Genomic DNA, 19,990 nt, shown 5'->3' with positions numbered 1-19,990 from the left:
AGGAAGTTGAATTTGTAATAAAGCAAAATGATAGGTGAGCAATATTTTCAAGAAACTTGAGAGAGGAAATGTAAGCCAAGGAAGTTTACATCCAGCCAGCCTGTCATTCAGGTATCATGGCTGTAGAAAAACAGTGTTAAGCTTGTAAGAACTCAGGGAACGCTATATTCATAAGCACTTTCTGAAAAATCAGTACAGTGGAGATGCCTAGGGAAGCTTTAGCAAAAGGATTGACGGGCACTACATTTGATCATAGGTCAAAACTAAAAGATGGGAACAAGGGTAGAAGAATACTGTTTGTATAATTACATTCTCTGACAGGATGGAAATAACACAATTACAAAGTTAAAATATGGAAAAAGAGAAAGAGAAAAGGCAAAGTAGAATAAACTCATGGTTTGTTGTACAGGTAAAAGGTGACATCAGAATAGTTCAGAACTTATTTTAAAAAATTACGGAAGTCTCACACCCCATTATCCCTTTCACTTCTTTCCTTAACCACATAGATAATTTCTAATTTGTTATCATCATCTTTCACAAGTATGTCTGTATACACATATATCGCTATGTATGCATTAATACATAATCTATAGCATGTTTAGATATAGATCACAGAAATCAGTGTTGCTAATTTGATCTCCTACTTTACTATGGCACTCTGAAAATATTGTTCTTTTTGGGGTGTACCCATTTATTGATAGGAAACATATATGTTTTATTATCCTTGATTAGTTTGTAGAATCTCTTATGTGATTATTTTGTCTCTTTTTGAAAACAAAATTGGTATTTAGCACAGTTTGCATTTTTGTTCCAGCTGTTTACCTTTATAATAATAACACATATAATGCTTGTAGTTCCTTTTTATCATATTGTGGCATAAAGAGCCAGTGAGACTCTCCAGCAGTGTAATAGAGAAATGACATTCTAAACCAGGTGATATCTCCTGGTCCATTTGAAACTGTCCCTGTAAATGGCTCAACTATTTTTCTTGCTACCTGTGACTGTCATTCACACATGTATAATAACAATTTTTGCTAAATCAACAGTATCAGTTGGTGCTTTTTGTTAACTTTGTAATTGTGATCAGAAGAAAAGAGATTTTTGAAAAAAATTAACATCTGGGCATTGATATATAATTTTATATTGTTCTAATATACACTGGGTGATTTTGTAGCACTACCAACATGTGTGCATTATTTGTCTTGTTTATAAGGTAATTAATGTATTTTGTCAAATCAAAACAAAATTTTGTTTTTCTAGGGCTTTAGTATATTGATTTTATGTTTTTTCAATCCATTATTACCCTTCGATTTTTTTTTTTTCCAGTTCGCAATGGGAAAAGCTACAGAAAGATGACACAGATCCAGGACAACTGAAAGGTATCAAAGAAAGTGTTGAGACAGTTACCAGAGACACTTCTTCAGTGATTACTCATAATCAAGATACCAAAGTTCACACTAAAGAGCATTAGTCAGTAATGTTATAAAAGATAATTTACAAGCTACCGTTATTTATTTTTTGCTGTATCACAGTATCTTAGTTCCCCAACCAGGGACCAAACATGGTCCCTGGCGTGAAAGCACTTAGTCCTAACTACTGGACCACCAGGGAATTCCCACAGGCTACCGTGATATTTTAAATAATGATTTAAGCTACCATGATATTCTGATTACTGATTTTCTTTTAAGCAGTACTGCAGCGTAATGAGAGGAAATGAAGTTTGAATACCAGTTTTCTATTTTTTACATGTTGGATTATATCATGTGAAAACCAAGCAGTTTATATTTCTTTAAATGCTTGTATTAAACCAATCAATTGTATACCTAATTTTATCCTAATGTATATGTATTCCATGAGTTTTATGGAATAAAATTCAATTTTATGTTAATTTAGTTTGAAGATTACATTTCATTTGGTTATATTTTGAAAGCTTTATGCTTTTGTTTCCTTTAAAGAAACTATTACCTTGGGTTTATCCCAGCAGAATTACTGAGCTGACCCTTGAACAACATATATTTGAACTGCAGAGGTCTACTTACAACACAAATTTTTTTCAGTAAATATATTGTAAACTTTTTTGGAGATATTCAATAATTCGGAAAAACTCATGAATGAACTGCATAGCCTACAGATATCAAAAAGAAATTAAGGAAAATTTAAGCATGTCATGAATGCATAAAAAATACATATAGGTATACGTATACAAAATATATGTTAACTGACTGTTGATGTTATCATTAAGGCTTCCAGTCAGCAATAGGCTATTCAGTTCAGTTCAGTTCAGTCTCTCAGTCGTGTCCAACTCTTTGCAACCTCATGAATCACAGCACGCCAGGCCTCCCTGTCCATCACCAACTCCCTGAGTTCACTCAGACTCACATCCATCGAGTCAGTGATGCCATCCAGCCATCTCATCCTCGGTCGTCCGCTTCTCCTCCTGCCCCCAATCCCTCCCAGCGTCAGAGTCTTTTCCAATTAGTAGTTAAGTTTTGGGGGAGTCAAAGTTATATGCAGATTTTCTTCTGTGTAAGAGTGGGGTGTCACAGATAGCTTCCATTATTTAAGGGCCAACTTTACTTTCATTTAAAAACAACAACAAACTATCTAAAATGTTTTGAGTCAGTAGCCAGTGGTGGGGAAAGTGGTATGGAATGAAGTGATATTGAGATTCTGTTTTGGCTTTTAAATGCTTGAGATACTCTACAAAGGATTTGCGGTTGTGTGCTCTAATGAAATAAATAGATACAGGAGTTAAAAATCTGCAATAATTTACCTGCTCGATTGCCTGTGTGACCTTGAGACCAACTCAGTCTCTTCATCTAAAATGGAAAAAATACCTACCATTAAATTACTGCAGATTCAAAGATGCTTAAGTAAAGCACCTAGCACGGTGTCTTCCACAAGCTAGATATTCAGTAAATATCAGATTCCATTTTCCCTTCCCCTGAAAATAATTGCTGCTGATTGACTACTGTTTTATTTATCCATTCAGTCTTTTGTATAAGGTACCGTAAGGATATAAAAAAACATTAAACTTATCTCCCTCAGTAAACACTGAAGCTTAGTAGAAAATATAACTTATGTTTAATTAATTCTTTATATAAAGTTACATGGACCATAAATATATACAAAGTGAGAATTCACAGTAGAGATAAATTTTCTGTTTTGGTGTGGTAGGGGAGCATCATGGAACGTTTAGTTGAGTGTAGCTTTGAAGGGCAGGATGGGTAGGATTTAGACTTCATGTAACAGACTAAGCAGAGCATATCATTATAACAAATAACAGAATGAATAAAACATATCATTTATAATAATATTTGCCCCACCACCATCATTATCATGGCGTTTTAAGGTCAGGGCACTTAAAAATCTTTTGACTACGGGACACCATATAGAAGTCAATACATAAGTGAGAAAAGATATGATACTTAAAATCTGATGGTAGCCTGTGAAATACTTCATGAAAGTATTTTGTTGTATAGGTCTCTCGGCATATACTCATGTGGAACTTCCGTACTACTCGAAATTTATCCTAATTGCTGCATACCTTGCTTCTTATAATCCAGCAAGAACTGACAAGAGGTTTTTCCTTAAGGTAATCATTTATTTTCACTTTATTTTTGAAGAAATAGGGAATACTTTGAAATTCCTCAACTCCTATAAATTTATAAGGGATAGAGATTAGAATAAGAGATTGGTATACTTACGGTTCATTCTTTAAAGATTTTGTTTTCTTTAAATCATTTATCCTTTGTTTCTCACTTCACCTTTGCCAATCAACAATGTTAATTGAGAACTTTCTTTAGGATATTAAGAATGAATGAGTGCCACTTTTGGGGTGGAGATGTGATGGAGCAAACAAGCTAGAAAAGATGTATTAGTGTCTAGTAAAATTGATACAATAAACAACTTGCAGGAAGTGTTGAGGAAAGAAGGCTTCATGGAGGAGGTGGCGTTGGTTGCTGAATTTTGAAAGACAAATTAGTCTGAAAATGATAGCAAAAAACAAACGTGTTTCCTAAAATGAATATTGATAATGAAATCTACAGGCCTTCAGAACTTTATCCATCAACAGAGCATTCCTCACACTTAACAAACTTCTAAACAGAGTTTCTTTGGAATGCATGAGCCATTTCCTCAATCACCTTCCACCTAAGGAAACACCAACTCTATTTCCATAATGAACTCAGCTACTCTTCCCCTATAATCATTTGCTCTCTTTTACCAATTCATTATATCAAATGGGTGAAAAATATCCTTGCAACCAGATACATTTTGCTACGCATCCTATGCATGTACAGTTACAAGCTAATTAATAAAAAATTCAGTCAAACTGAACTTTTCTCTTTTCCAAATCTTGGCTACTTTTCCGTCTAACTCTCCAACCTTTTTTACATTGGTTTCTCCATCTAGAATTCTTTCCTCTCCAATCTCTGAATGCTTGAATTTCACCTATTCATTTTTTCCCCCCTTGAATCATTTATTCCTTCTCACTTTAAGATAACAACCTAAGTGGGTGAGCTAGGTAATTTCACAGAGGAGTTCAGTAGTAATTGTACATTTAAAAAGAATAAATAGGTTTTGTTAAAAATCAGAGGGATGGGAATAATTTAAAGGGTGGTAACTCCTTTATTATTCTAAAGCTCCTATTATAGTATCATATGCTCCATACACGGTTATCTGGAACACTCAGGAGCCTTTGCATGTATATTAATTGGAAAGAAATCTCACTTTAGAATTGTTTTCTTTTTGAAAACTATGCAATTTGTCTTACTACATGTATTGTAATACATTTTTATCTATTTCCTTTTTGCCTATCTCTAACACTAGTCTTTTATTTAAAGAGGGCAAGGACTGCCATCTATTTTTTTCCTCCACTCTTAAATCCAAGTACTTAACTAAATGCTCTCAATTTTATGAGAACTGACAACATGCCTTACAGAATGAATGAAAACTCATTAATCTTTGTAAGTCTTATTTTTTATAGAAATAAATGTTCTGTAATAACACAATGTAAGTTCTTCAGGAAGTACCACTTATATTTTAAAACCTCTTTACATGCAAAGGTAATCTTGCAAATGATCAAACTCTGATTTTAAAAGTCTAAAATATGTTGATATTTTACGGTGATATTTTAGGCAATAAATAGAATAAAATAATAAAACCCAAAATATATAAATTAGTATTGTGTGTACCATGTTTTAAACAAATTGTGCTTTCTGTTTTATGGAGTCCTATCTTTTATCTTAAAAATTATTTATCTTAATTGCAGCATCATGGGAAAATCAAGAAAACCAATTTTTTAAAGAAACATGAAAAGGTATTTATGTTGTAATTTCTCTAATGAAAAACTTATGAATTTAGAATATTATTAAAAGTAGGTAAATGCATAATTGTATTAGCCATAATTATATAGCCATTTGGCTATAAGAAGTTACTTGTATTGATATGGCACCGTCATAATGTAATAGTATTTTATTATGTAGAATATAGTGATTGGGGAGACACAATTCAGGTGAGCTGGTTCTAGAGGTAAAAGTGAGTTGACAAAATTTTTTCTAAGTGAATTAATAGATAAAAAAGATCACACTAAATATAGTATGTATTCCTCTTGTCCCCTTTGAAATACCCACAGATTCGGTGTTGAAGAAGTTAAAAAGATAATAAGAAGATCTAAGCAGATCAGAGATCTGTAAAATTTGAAATTGACTGGTAGATAGATTTACAGGTGACTAAGTAGATCAAGGGCCTCCCTGGTTGCTCAGATGGTAAAGAATCTGCCTGCAGTGCAGGAGACCAGGTTTCGACCTGTGGGTCGGGAAAATCCTCTCGAGGGGAAAATGGCAATCCACTGCAATATTCTTGCCTGGGAAATTCCATGGACAGAGGAGCTTAGCTAGCGTAGTCCACGGGGTCACAAAGAGTTGGACACTACTGAGCAACTAACAGGCACACTTAAGCAGATCAGGGAAGACTGAAACATAATGCCCCAAACAAGCTGTTTTGACCTGAGGAATCTGGAAATGCTTAGGAATTAAAGCAATGTGCACCTTCGGAGGTACGGTTGTGGGGCAAGATTGAAATTGGTGAAAGAGCATTTAGTCTGTTCGGTTATCTCTGTGACTTTTCTTGACAGAAACTAGAGGAGTTTGAACTATAGATTTAGCACTATGGATGCTGAGAGTTTTGTTTCTCTTTTATTGTTAAAAACCATTTTACTTAGCTTACACTTCTGAATTGAGGACATTGTTTTACTGTCTTTGCTGCTGCTGCTGGAAAAAAAAAAAAAGCACTTGCTGTGAGTCTGTTATTCCTGTGTTATTCTTGTTTTCTCTGGGTGCTTTCAAGTTCTCTTTTCCTTTTACTTGAGTGTTCTTTGAGTTTCACTGTGATATATCTGGGATTGAATTTCTTTTTACATGGCATTAATTTGCTTCCTATTTGGAATAATGATGCCTTTTTAATTCTGGTAAAGTCTTAGTCATTAATTTTTCAAATATTGCCCTTCCCCCTTTCTCTCCTGGAATAGGAAATGGCAACCCACTCCAGTATTCTTGCCTGGAAAATCCCATGGACAAAGGAGTCTGGTGGGCTACAGTCATGAGGTCGCAGAGAGTCAGACATGACAGAACATGCACAAACATACACGTTTCCATTCTCTCTAGCATGTCTTCCTGAGACACTAAAGTATCAGAGTCAGTCTAATTCTCCGTTTTCTATTTTTGCTGACCTGTGCACATAATGTCCTGCTTCCTGAATATTTTATTATTTTTAATTGTTGGCTTAACTTAAATGTTGGCATTTTTGAGGCCTGAGGTGTGTTACTTTAAAGAATTTTTATGTCTGCTTCTTTTTTTTTTTTTTTGTATATTTAAAGTTTATTTAGATATACGTACATATTTTTATCATTAATACCTATTTCTGTTGCTCTTCATCCCTTCCTCTATTTCTTTCTCTTAATCTTTTTTTTTAATTTAATGAACTTTCTTTTTTTTTTTTTTTTTTAGTCTCTCCAATACTTGTTATTTTGCATTTTATTTTATTTTTTTAATTTTTAGTTTTTTATTTTTTAAATTTTAAAATCTTTAATTCTTACATGCATTCCCAAACATGAACCCCCCTCCCACCTCCCTCCCCAGAACATCTTTCTGGGTCATCCCCATGCACCAGCCCCAAGCATGTTGCATCCTGCGTCAGACATAGACTGGCGATTCAATTCACATGATAGTATACATGTTAGAATGTCATTCTCCCAAATCATCCCACCCTCTCCCTCTCCCTCTGAGTCCAAAAGTCCATTATACACATCTGTGTCTCTTTCCCTGTCTTGCATACAGGGTCATCATTGCCATCTTCCTAAATTCCATATATATGTGTTAGTATACTGTATTGGTGTTTTTCTTTCTGGCTTACTTCACTCTGTATAATTGGCTCCAGTTTCATCCATCTCATCAGAACTGATTCAAATGAATTCTTTTTAATGGCTGAGTAATACTCCATTGTGTATATGTACCACAGCTTTCTTATCCATTCATCTGCTGATGGACATCTAGGTTGTTTCCATGTCCTGGCTATTATAAACAGTGCTGCGATGAACATTGGGGTACATGTGTCTCTTTCAATTCTGGTTTCCTCGGTGTGTATGCCCAGAAGTGGGATTGCTGGGTCATAAGGTAGTTCTATTTGCAATTTTTTAAGGAATCTCCACACTGTTCTCCATAGTGGCTGTACTAGTTTGCATTCCCACCAACAGTGTAGGAGGGTTCCCTTTTCTCCACACCCTCTCCAGCATTTATTGCTTGCAGATTTTTGGATCGCAGCCATTCTGACTGGTGTGAAGTGGTACCTCATTGTGGTTTTGATTTGCATTTCTCTAATAATGAGTGAAGTTGAGCATCTTTTCATGTGTTTGTTAGCCATCCGTATGTCTTCTTTGGAGAAATGTCTATTTAGTTCTTTGGCCCATTTTTTGATTGGGTCGTTTATTTTTCTGGAGTTGAGCTGCAGAAGTTGCTTGTATATTTTTGAGATTAGTTGTTTGTCAGTTGCTTCATTTGCTATTATTTTCTCCCATTCAGATGGCTGTCTTTTCACCTTGCTTATATTTTCCTTTGTTGTGCAGAAGCTTTTAATTTTAATTAGATCCCATTTGTTTATTTTTGCTTTTATTTCCAGAATTCTGGGAGGTGGATCATAGAGGATCCTGCTGTGATTTATGTCTGAGAGTGTTTTGCCTATGTTCTCCTCTAGGAGTTTTATAGTTTCTGATCTTACATTTAGATCTTTAATCCATTTTGAGTTTATTTTTGTGTGCGGTGTTAGAAAGTGATCTAGTTTCATTCTTTTACAAGTGGTTGACCAGTTTTCCCAGCACCACTTGTTAAAGAGATTGTCTTTACTCCATTGTATATTCTTGCCTCCTTTGTCAAAGATAAGGTGTCCATATGTGTGTGGATTTATCTCTGGGCTTTCTATTTTGTTCCATTGATCTATATGTCTGTCTTTGTGCCAGTACCATACTGTCTTGATGACTGTGGCTTTGTAGTAGAGCCTGAAGTCAGGCAAGTTGATTCCTCCAGCTCCATTCTTCTTTCTCAAGATTGCTTTGGCTATTCGAGGTTTTTTGTATTTCCATACAAAGCTTGAAATTATTTGTTCTAGTTCTGTGAAAAATGTGGCTGGTAGCTTGATAGGGATTGCATTGAATTTGTAAATTGCTTTGGGTAGTATACTCATTTTCACTATATTGATTCTTCCAATCCATGAACATGGTATATTTCTCCATCTATTAGTGTCCTCTTTGATTTCTTTCATCAGTGTTTTATAGTTTTCTATATATAGGTCTTTAGTTTCTTTAGGTAGATATATTCCTAAGTATTTTATTCTTTTCGTTGCAATGGTGAATGGAATTGTTTCCTTAATTTCTTTTTCTACTTTCTCATTATTCGTGTATAGGAATGCAAGGGATTTCTGTGTGTTGATTTTATATCCTGCAACTTTACTATATTCATTGATGAGCTCTAGTAATTTTCTGGTGGAGTCTTTAGGGTTTTCCATGTAGAGGATCATGTCATCTGCAAACAGTGAGAGTTTTACTTCTTCTTTTCCAATTTGGATTCCTTTTATTTCTTTTTCTGCTCTGATTGCTGTGGCCAAAACTTCCAGAACTATGTTGAATAGTAGCGGTGAAAGTGGACACCCTTGTCTTGTTCCTGACTTTAGGGGAAATGCTTTCAATTTTTCACCATTGAGGATAATGTTTGCTGTGGGTTTGTCATAGATAGCTTTTATTATGTTGAGATATGTTCCTTCTATTCCTGCTTTTTTATGTCTGCTTCTATGCAAGCACTTAGAAACACCAGTAACTTGGGATCATTTGAAATTCAGTTCTCTGCCTGGGTGCTTTCTGTCTCCACATTAGAATTAGCTCTGGCTTCTAGTTAAAAGTCTCAAGGAAGACTTTTCTCCTCCATTCACACAAAGCTAGAGTTTGGCAGGCAGATTTCCTTATCAAATCCATTTGCTTGGCATGGAAAGACTTTTCTAATTCGCCCTTTCACTGAGACATCTCTGATTATGCTCTCTGCTATAGGGAGGTCATTGATTTTGTACCCTCTTTCTTATGCGTGTAGCTGCTTTGGGTCATAAAGGATTGGTAGGAGAAGGGAATACTTCTGGCTGAGGTGGTGAGAGAAGGATTTGTAGTGGGGCTTGCATTTTGAGTGGGCACTCAAGAATGGTGAGGGTTAGATATTCAGAGATGGACAGAGAAGATATTCCGATTGAAGAAATACCAAGAAGTACAGGTGAGAAAATATAGGATTTATAAATGACATAATGAAATACAATTGGCTGTAGTATATGGTGAGTTTGAGAGAAAAGGCAATTGAGGCCAGATTGTGGAAGAATTTCCTCACTCGGCAGTTAGGGGAAGAAAGCCCATCTATTCTTCTCTGTATCTCAGTTCAGTTCAGTTGCTCAATCGTGTCCGACTCTGTGACCCCATGAATCGCAGCACGCCAGGCCTCCCTGTCCATCACCAACTCCCAGAGTTCACTCAGACTCACGTCCATTGAGTCAGTGATGCCATCCAGCCATCTCACCCTCTGTCGTCCCCTTCACCTGCCCCCAATCCCTCCCAGCATCACAGTCTTTTCCAATGAGTCAACTCTTCACATCAGATGGCCAAAATACTGGAGTTTCAGCTTTAGCATCATTCCTTCCAAAGAAATCCCAGGGCTGATCTCCTTCAGAATGGACTGGTTGGATCTCCTTGAAGGCCAAGGGACTCTCAAGAGTCTTCTCCAACACCACAGTTCAAAAGCATCAATTCTTCGGCGCTCAGCCTTCTTCACAGTCCAACTCTCACATCCATACATGACCACTGGAAAAACCATAGCCTTGACTAGATGGACCTTTGTTGGCAAAGTAATGTCTCTGCTTTTGAATATGCTATCTAGGTTGGTCATAACTTTTCTTCCAAGGAGTAAGCGTCTTTTACCAAGGAGTAAGCGTCTTTTAGTTTCATGGCTGCAGTCACCATCTGCAGTGATTTTGGAGCCCCCAAAAATAAAGTCTGACACTGTTTCCCCATCTATTTCCCATGAAGTGATGGGACCAGATGCCATGATCTTCATTTTCTGAATGTTGAGCTTTAAGCCAACTTTTTCACTCTCCTCTTTCACTTTCATCAAGAGGCTTTTGAGTTCCTCTTCACTTTCTGCCATAAGGGTGGTGTCATCTGCATATCTGAGGTGATTGATATTTCTCCCAGCAATCTTGATTCCAGCTTGTGTTTCTTCCAGTCCAGCATTTCTCATGATGGACTCTGCATATAAGTTAAATAAGCAGGGTGACAATATACAGCCTTGACGTACTCCTTTTCCTATTTGGAACCAGTCTGTTGTTTCATGTCCAGTTCTAACTGTTGCTTTCTGACCTGCATATCTCAGTACTTGGTGGTAGTTGGTGCATGTTTATTGAACAAATGAATAAATTGGATGAATGAATGAAGAAAATCAAAGAATGAACATAGAGCGAAGAGATTTTAGGCCTTACTCTTTAGACAAAATTATTTAAGAATGTTGAGGAGGGATATATACGAATGCTGATCAGAGAGAACTGTAAAAGAGCTTGCACTTTAGACCATCCTTGTGAAATGAATGGATTTGTACAAGTCTAGGAAGATAGTCCTGATGGAGGGAACTGTGTGAGTGAAGACATTGTGAGGGTGTTTTTAGTTCTAGGTGAATGATGGTTCTTCTGATATTCTTATAGATTTTTTTTTTTGCAGTAGCCTGTTGTCTTTGGTTCATGTCATTTTAAAATCTGAAGTAACTTACTGAAATCTGTATACACTTAGTAGTTCCTTTGTATTTTTATTGCCTCTCCTCTTGAAATCTTATTGAGTGCTTACTTTATGCCAAGCATTCTGCTAGAGGCTCCAGACGAAGTGGAGAACAAAAGAACCATTGTCTCTGCTCTCAGGAAGCTTTCAATTCAGTCAAGGAATCAAACATTAAATGCAAACCGTATGAGCTCAATTCTGTTTCCTTATTTAAATTAAAGGAGATTTGATTTAATCTTACAAAAAAAGCAAACCATACAAATAATTATCATTAACAATGTTATGCCCAGAGTCCGAGTCCCCAAAACTGAGAGAATAAGATGTCCACAGCAATGCAAAAGCATAAAGGGGTTTATTACTAGCTCGAGCCAGGACCCATGTTTCATCCAGCACAATGGAATCTGACAAAGGCCCCGAGCTCTGAATCACATAAACTTTTTTCTTTTTTAACTTTATTTTACTTTACAATACTGTATTGGTTTTGCCATACATTGACATGAATCAATGTCATATACTTTTATACAGACGGTTCTTTGTTTCTGTAACAGCATAGCTGATTGGTTAAACCGTAGGCGCGCAGGACTTTTAAACCTCGCATCCCTATCCGGATTGGCTTAGGTCTGGCGCGGGCGGGGGGCTACGGGGATTTTTTTCTGATTGGTCGAGCTACACTGCCTGCGGGAGTTCCCAGAGCCTCAGCTTTTCTCAGGCCTAGCCCGCCTCTTGAGAGCCTGTTCTGGCTTCAGTTTGGTCCTAACAAACAATTGTTTTAAATCTGTTGTGTTTTTCTTCACTTGTATTTTTCTCTATGTACCTTCATTTTTTTTAAGATGTACTCACTTTTTTAAAATTTTACTTTTCAATTCAACTAATCCATGTATGTGATACCAGGTTATTTGCCAGTTAGTTTATATGGAAAAGGTTTCCCTGATAGCTCAGACGGTAAAGCGTCTGCCTACAATGTGGGAGACCCGGGTTCGATCCCTGCGTCAGGAAGATCCCCTGGAGAAGGAAATGGCAACCCACTCCAGTATGCTTGCCTGGAAAATCCCATGGACTGAGGACCCTGGTAGGCTGCAGTCCATGGGGTCACAAAGAGTTGAACACGACTGAGCGACTTGACTTTATATGGAAAAGCAACATTTTTCCTTTCCTCACTCATAGTTCTGTTCCCCTCAATTAAACTTCTTTTAATTGCTCCTAGCTTTAGTTTTTTCTGGTATAAATATCTGTAACTCCAAGTTTATGTTCCAGGCCCTATTTTTCTTAATTTGACTTGATACCAGTTTTGATTCCTTTTTGTCTCCTCAAACATTTATTCTACTTGGTTTCCTTTTTCACCTGTTCCTTCTATTCGTACAGACCTTCATTCTCTAATGAGCTGTGGTGAATCTAGTGAGGTATTTCTCACACTTTGACTTTCTCTCTAGGTGGGAAGCCAATTTGTGTTTATAGAACACAAAATCAGTTCTATGAAGAAGATACATGTCATATGCCCTACAGGGCACTGGAACACTTTAATTTTAAATTGGAAATGTGTTTTCTAATCATAAAATAAGTGAAAATTAGAAAAGTATTGGTGGCATTTTGCAGTGTGATTCTCAGCTTGAATTGCCTCCTACTTTACTCCCAACACTTAAGGAATTTGGTTTGTTTTTACTATTCTCAAGTCACGTCTAAGTGTTAATGAGGACAGGGACACCAGTTACGTTTAGATAGCTCAACTTTTACCTTTATTTTTTTCTTTCTTCCCTCTAATATAATTTCATTCATTATCCTTTCATCCATTCATTTTTTAAACTAACAATCCCAAGTTCTAGGGATGAAAAGGTAAATAAAATATTAATGAGGGTGCAACTTTGACTAATGAGAAATGCAACTTTTAAATATACCATTTATTACTTATTTACTTATTTATTTATTCTTGGCTGCACTAGGTCTTCGTTGCTGCGTGTGTGATTTCTCTAATTGCAGTGAGTGGGAGCTACTTTATAGTTGCAGTGCGTGGGTTTATCATTGCAGTGACTTCTCGTTGTGGAGCATAGGCTCTAGGGTACCTGGGCTTAAGTAGTTGAGGCACAAGGGCTTAGTTACCCTGTGGCATGAGGAATCTTCTCAGACCAGGGATCGAACCCATAACCCCTGCATTGGCAGACAGGTTCTTAACCAGTGGACCACCAAGGAAGTCCCAAGAAATGCAACTTTATGCAACACTGGGATATTATTTTATACCCTTAATGTTAGCAAAACTAAAAAAGAGTCTTTACGACTCCAAGGGTTGGGTGATAGTGTGGAAAAATAAGAGCCTGTAAATTCTGCAGTTTGATCATATCAGAGTCAGTATTTGAATGTACTTTGCATTGATCAGGATAGGCTGGGTAGTACTGTAGTGACAAACTCTGTGACCCTCATTGGCAGCACCCAAAGCTGGTGCTCAGGGACAGGGACAGGGTGGGGAGGGAGGTAGGAAAGGGGTTCAGGATGGAGGGGACACATGTATACCTTTGGCCGATCCATATTGATGTATGGCAAAAACCATCATTATATTGTAAAGTAATTATCCTCCAATTGAATAAACTGGAAAAAAAAAAAGGGAATACTGGAGTCGGTTGCCATTTTCTTCTCCAGGGAATCTTTCTGACCCATGGTTTGAACCCACATCTCCCTCATTGGCAGGCAAATTCTTTGCCACTGAGCCACCAGGAAAGCCCACATATATAGTAGTAGTTGAAAAATTGTCATGAAAATTATAAAAATACCAAATTCTGGAGAACAATTCTTCTTGAGAGGGAAGGGGAGAATGAGATATGGAAGGGGTGCAGGGGTCGTCCGTTTGTAACATGATCAAGTGCTTTTTTTGTACAAATTACATAATATTTGGATCTGGTTGAAATTGGGCGGTGGGTACACTGGTATATTTTCTAAATGTTTGAAGTATTTAACAAGAAAAGAATATAAACTTTAAGACCTGGAAAATGATTTCTAAACTATCTTTTAGATACAAGTAGCTGGTATAAATTACTTTTTTTGTAATTATGAGTAGGTTTTTTTTTAACTTATTCTTTAAAGAAATAGTTAATCCCATGCATGTAAATAAAGCTTCCCATTTATTTGCCCTTGCTTATATAGAGTACTTTCCTATACTGCTACTAAAATTATTTGATAGAATTATCTAATCTAATTATCTATAGACCCTTGAGCACTGCAGTTTTCCAGTAAGAAATAATTGTATTATTGACTCTGTAGACAAGTATGAATGTTTTACATTCTTAAAAATTTTTAATAAATTTTACGGTTTCAAACTGACAGCTTATTCACATCCTATGAAACGCTGCATTCATTTTCTAGGCTTCTATTTACTATAACTCGTCTTTTTAGAACAGTTAATGTTGAACAAATACATTTTTCAGGAAGTGGCACAAAGAGGAGTGGTGAGGAGTTAGTAGTAGATTATAGTCTAGGGGTTAGGGCCTGGACCCTGCTTTTGATTGTGCACTATCTTGACAAATGACTTGGCTAAATCACTTAACATCTGGTTATAACAGCAAAATAGCGGTGATGTTTGGAACTAGACTGAATGACTTTTGAATTCTTTAATGTTTGTTGATGCTAAGTCAGAACATCTTAAAGACACCATTGAAAAATAATTATCATGTCAGGTAAAATTTTAACTTAGAGACTGCCAGTTAGATTTCTTAGCCTCTGTGGGGAACTGTGTACAGTATAACTATGTTGTTATTGGGAATTTATAATACAGAAAGCAAGTGTTCTGCTGTAAGAAGAAACCCATGTTCTTTTTTCTTATAGACAAGCAATCATCTCCTCGGACCAAAACCATTTCCATTAGACAGATTATTAGCAATATTATATAGTATTGTGGACAGCAGAGTTGCTCCAACAGCAAATATCTTCTCCCAGGTAAGCTTAATGATAGGCTGTTACGTATTTTCTTTATCTTTATGGAATTCTTCAGGTAGTGTGTCAGTAGAGTTCCAGACTTTTAGATACTTGGTCTGCATATGTTAACTACTATAAAATGAACAATGTCCTTGGTAAGTAATTGAAATTCAAAATATATAGTCTTTGAGGGTATCACTGAATTTGGATATACTTAAGGTATAACTGAGAACAGAAGCAACTTGATGTTTCTAGGCTTTTTATTTTTTTTATAAAAAAATTTAATAATGATTATCTTGCTGATTAAAAAGTGACTTTATGATTAAATTGTTGAATTATAATATAGAAATGTAACAAGTTTAAGAAATGTATTTGTAAGAAAATGATCTATAATATTCTTATTCCTCATATGTATACTTTGCATAGTTGACAATATGCATTTTTTTTGTTTTCAAAATGATTAAGTTCTCAAAATTTTCACTAGATGGCAGCAGTAGCATAAAAATAGGAAACATGACATTTATAAACTAGTTAAGCTTCTTTTTTTTTTTGATAACGTTTAAGAAAAACCTATTCATTGAAAATATAGTCACAGACTTCTTCTGTGGTTCAGTGGTAAAGAATCCACCTGCCAATGCCGGAGATATGGATTCAGTCCCTGGTCCGGGTAGATCCTTTATGCTCCGGAAAACTAAGCACGTGTGCCACAACTATTGAACCTGTGCTCTGGAGCCTGGGAGCCACAGCTGCTGAGCCCATGAACTGCAACTGCTGAAGCCTGCACCATAGGGCCCATGCTCTGCAATAAGAGAAGGCACTGTAATGAGAAGGCTGCACACTGTAACTGTAGAGTAGCCCCCAACTGGTGCAGCTGGAGAAAAGCCCGCATGGCAGCAAAGACCCAGCACAGCCAAAAGTAAAAAAATATTTTTTTAAAATATATAGAGTCACAATAGATCTCTTAAATGGTTCAGAAAAACAATACTTAGCACATGATGTGAATGGATAGAAGAAAAGACAAATAGTGGCACTAGTATTTACGGAAAAGAAGTGTCCCCTCAGATGTTTCAGTTAGCATTTTGTTTTATATATATGTTTTTAGGTTGAAAACATGTAAATAATAACATTTACATTTCAATTTACTGCAAATAAATACTGTTCGTGAATAGATGTTAGATTTTATAATCTAATGCATGATGGTAACCTTTAATGCTTCATTTAAAGAAGTCTCTGGTGACCAAAAATAGGTATATTCTCAGTGTGCTCAGCACACTGATAATTGTTATGTCAGTCAGCTTTATAGAAAATTGTATATACATTTATTACATTTTTGGAGAAAGGGAGTCTGGTGAGTTATTAAGTTATATAAATAGCTAGATGGATAGGTGTATGGTTGCCCTAATGTTGATAATTTTAAAAAATTTAATATGTATTACAGGAAATTTTTATGATCTATTTGTATATGTTTATAATACATATAAATACTTTGCCTGGAATTAGTTTTTAGTCAAACTGTACGTTTTATGAATAGCTTTCTACATATAATACTTGATGATCTTTATTGTAAAGAATTGAGCCTCAAGAGGTGAAATTACTTTCTCACTATGACTAAGTGAGTAAGTCTTTAAGAATTAAAGCCTAGAGAAGTGAAATAGGCAGTACTTCTAAACACAGCAGAAAGATGGTTACATCATGTATGACTATTAATACTTCTTAGGTGCCCCAAAATTACTTTTGTGGGAGACACATAAAAGGATGATAAATGGGAGTTTCTTTCTTTCAGAGACCTTATATTTTGGGGGGATAAAAAAACATGTACATAAAAAGTAGTATTGTAAGGCTGTGAGTGAATGCTAGATGGTGCTGCTGCAAAGTTTACAGTAAAAAGAGGTCACTTCTGGATTGGACAAGAGGAGAGAACTTGAAGGCATCACAGTAAAGGTAAAAAATGGAGCTAGGCTAATGAGTAGGATTTTTTTCTTTAAATACTGCTATTTCTGATTTATATAAATGATATGTGTTTGTTGTACAAAAATGCGTAAATGAAAAGGGAAAAATAATAGTAGAATTAGCTGACATCTTATATCCAATGAGTAGGATTTATAGAACTTTAAGAGGGAGGACAATATGACCAAAGTGTGGGTCTAGGAGAAAAAGACAAGACACACTTGTGTGAGGCGAACGTGATAACCATTACACTAGAGAAACGCAACCCGTAAGACACACATTTGTGAAGTGTCACACCCTATGAGTCGAGAATAAGTGGAGTTATATAGTAGCCCCACTACTAAAATTACAGCTATTTTAGTTGTGATGTAGTAGTAAGTAATACTGCCACTACCACACATCACACCTTACATATTTACCTAACATTGGTAGAGCATTTCCTAACAGCAGATGTAGGTTTATAAAGATGGACAATCAAAACAATGATAGGCTGCTGATTTAGGGATCTACTAGCTACTCTGAGATTTTTATAGATGATGAACAGTGTCACCGGTCTTTGTTTCAGTAATGTCTGTAATGTTGTACTTAAGCAAATTAGCACAAAATCTATCTTTCTGTTTTAATGAAGCTAAATTCTTTTCAGCTTTAACAACCTCAGCCTTTTCATTCTTTATCTCGTCTAGTTAGCAGTCTTCAAAATGATAAATTTTATATATTTAAAATATTGCTTTAAATGAATTTATGTTTATTTGATGAAAAATCATTTAGTACTTCATCTCAGTGATTCCATTTGGGATACAAAGGTTGGAGGAGATGGTACAAAGGAATAGATATCCATAGGTTTTGCATCCATAGTGTCAACCAACGACAGATTGAAAATACTCAGGAAAAAATCCAGAAAATTCCAAAAAACGAAACTTGAATTTGCTTCACTGGCAACTATTTACCTAGCATTTACAACTATTTAATAGTATTTACATTGTAACAGGTACTAAAGATAGTCTAGAAAAGGTTTAAAGTGTGTGGGAGGATGTAACTAGGTTATATACAAATACTGTGCTCTTTTATATAAGGTACTTGAGCATCCTGAGATTTTGATATGGAGAGCTGGCGGGTGGTGTCCTGGCACCAATCCCCAGGATATTGAGGGTGACTGTATAACTAATTCTAGGAAGTTTACGTTTACTTTTGTTCGGGCAATAGAATATCAAAGAAAATTTTTTAAAAAAATACTGTCTTAAAGAACAAAATGTGACAGAAATTGCATCCAAAAGAAAGGTATGTCTCCCATGTACCTTGTATTTTTTCTCCCCATTGTCTCTCACTGACTTTTTTTCCTCATTTTACTTATTCGTCAAAATTATGCTTTTGCCCATAAAGTGAAGTGAAGTGAAGTCACTCAGTCATGTCCGACTCTTTGCGACCCCATGGACTGTAGCCTACTACGCTCCTCCATCCATGGGATTTTCCAGGCAAGAGTACTGGAGTGGGGTGCCATATAGGAATGACAATTTGTCTTTTAACTTTTAAGTGCTAAACAAAACTAGGACATTTGTATTGGAAGTACTTATTTGATATGAACACTAGATGGCAATATTGCTGCGTTGTAGCTGTAAGATGAGCAGGAAAATCTAGCTTTATACTTGTTAATATTGTCTTTGATATTTAGAAAGATCTGTTTGTTAATTTAATACATTGGATTGTTTGAAGAAAAAAAGAATCCTGAAGGTATTTATGAGCACGCAGACACTTCTACTCTTTCATTAAAATGTAAATAAAATTGGTAAGGAATTGTGTTGCATGAATATTTTCTACTTGAAACCAAATTGCTTTTTATTGGTTATCATATGTTTGTATGAGATAGTAAAAATTATTTTTCTATCCATTTTGTCTGCCTGTAAGTGTTTTAAGGATTTGTTTTATAGTAATTTGTTATTTTAGGTTATGCTTTTAATTTATCTTTTTAATTCTTTTTGTCTTTCTTTTTAATCTTGAAGGAAAAATGAAAATTTGTTTGGAAGCTTTGTTTCACTGTTTTGATATTTCTATGTCTTCTCTTACTCAACCTTGCCCACTCCCTCCATAATCTTACAGTTAGGTGAAAACAGTAAAAGTATGGTTCTTTAAGATTGTCAGATATATCACTTATTTTAAAATATTAAGCCATATCACTTTATCTTTTCCAAGAGGATAGAATTGCTGAAGAATTTATTCCTGAAATTATTGATACAGGTTTCTAAAGTGACTATTAAAAGGAAAATTATCTTTAAAAAATTAAGGACATCCAATTACATGTATACTTAAATCACATTATTATTGATCTTATTTGATCAGTTAGCATTTTGAAAAATTACTTTTGAAGGTAATTCACTGTAATTCTGCAGTTTGGAAGTTTTAAAATAATAACTTGTTTCTTTAATTATAAGGAACAGTGCACTGTGAATTAATTTCTAGAAGTAACTGGAAGAATAGCGTAATTCTTGTTTAGTTATACGTAGTTTACTAAGAAAAATTTGAAGTGAAAATATCCTTATAAATTTAATTTTCATTTTAAAGAGTATAAATAAGGGGCATTTTGGAGCCAAGTGTAGTAATGTAGTTATTTTTTCAAAAATATGCATTTCCATTACTATATTCTTTTAAACTCACATGATACTGTATATTGATTGTGAATAGATTTGGACTTATCAATTCAGTTCAGTTGCTCAGTCCTGTTTGACTCTTTGTGACCCATGGACTGTAGCACATCTGGCCTTCCTGTCCATCACCAACTCCCAGAGCTTACTCAAACTTTATGTC

At 35.4% G+C, this 19,990-nt stretch overlaps 1 protein-coding gene across 1 annotated transcript in view; it reads left to right on the top strand.

Moving 5' to 3' along the window:
• Nucleotides 1-19,990, top strand: part of ORC5 (origin recognition complex subunit 5) — a 78,106-nt gene that overhangs the window by 28,630 nt on the left and 29,486 nt on the right. Inside the window, exons 9-12 of the mRNA XM_069587891.1 lie at nucleotides 1,327-1,379; nucleotides 3,483-3,595; nucleotides 5,273-5,320; nucleotides 15,155-15,265. Coding sequence (XP_069443992.1) covers nucleotides 1,327-1,379; nucleotides 3,483-3,595; nucleotides 5,273-5,320; nucleotides 15,155-15,265 — 325 coding nt within the window. The remainder of the gene's footprint in view (nucleotides 1-1,326; nucleotides 1,380-3,482; nucleotides 3,596-5,272; nucleotides 5,321-15,154; nucleotides 15,266-19,990) is intronic.

This window comes from Ovis canadensis, chromosome 4 (assembly GCF_042477335.2).
Source record: "Ovis canadensis isolate MfBH-ARS-UI-01 breed Bighorn chromosome 4, ARS-UI_OviCan_v2, whole genome shotgun sequence".
Taxonomy (NCBI): Eukaryota; Metazoa; Chordata; class Mammalia; order Artiodactyla; family Bovidae; genus Ovis; species Ovis canadensis.
Note: the sequence above shows the minus strand (reverse complement) of the source record. Positions and strands in the feature narration are given on the sequence as shown.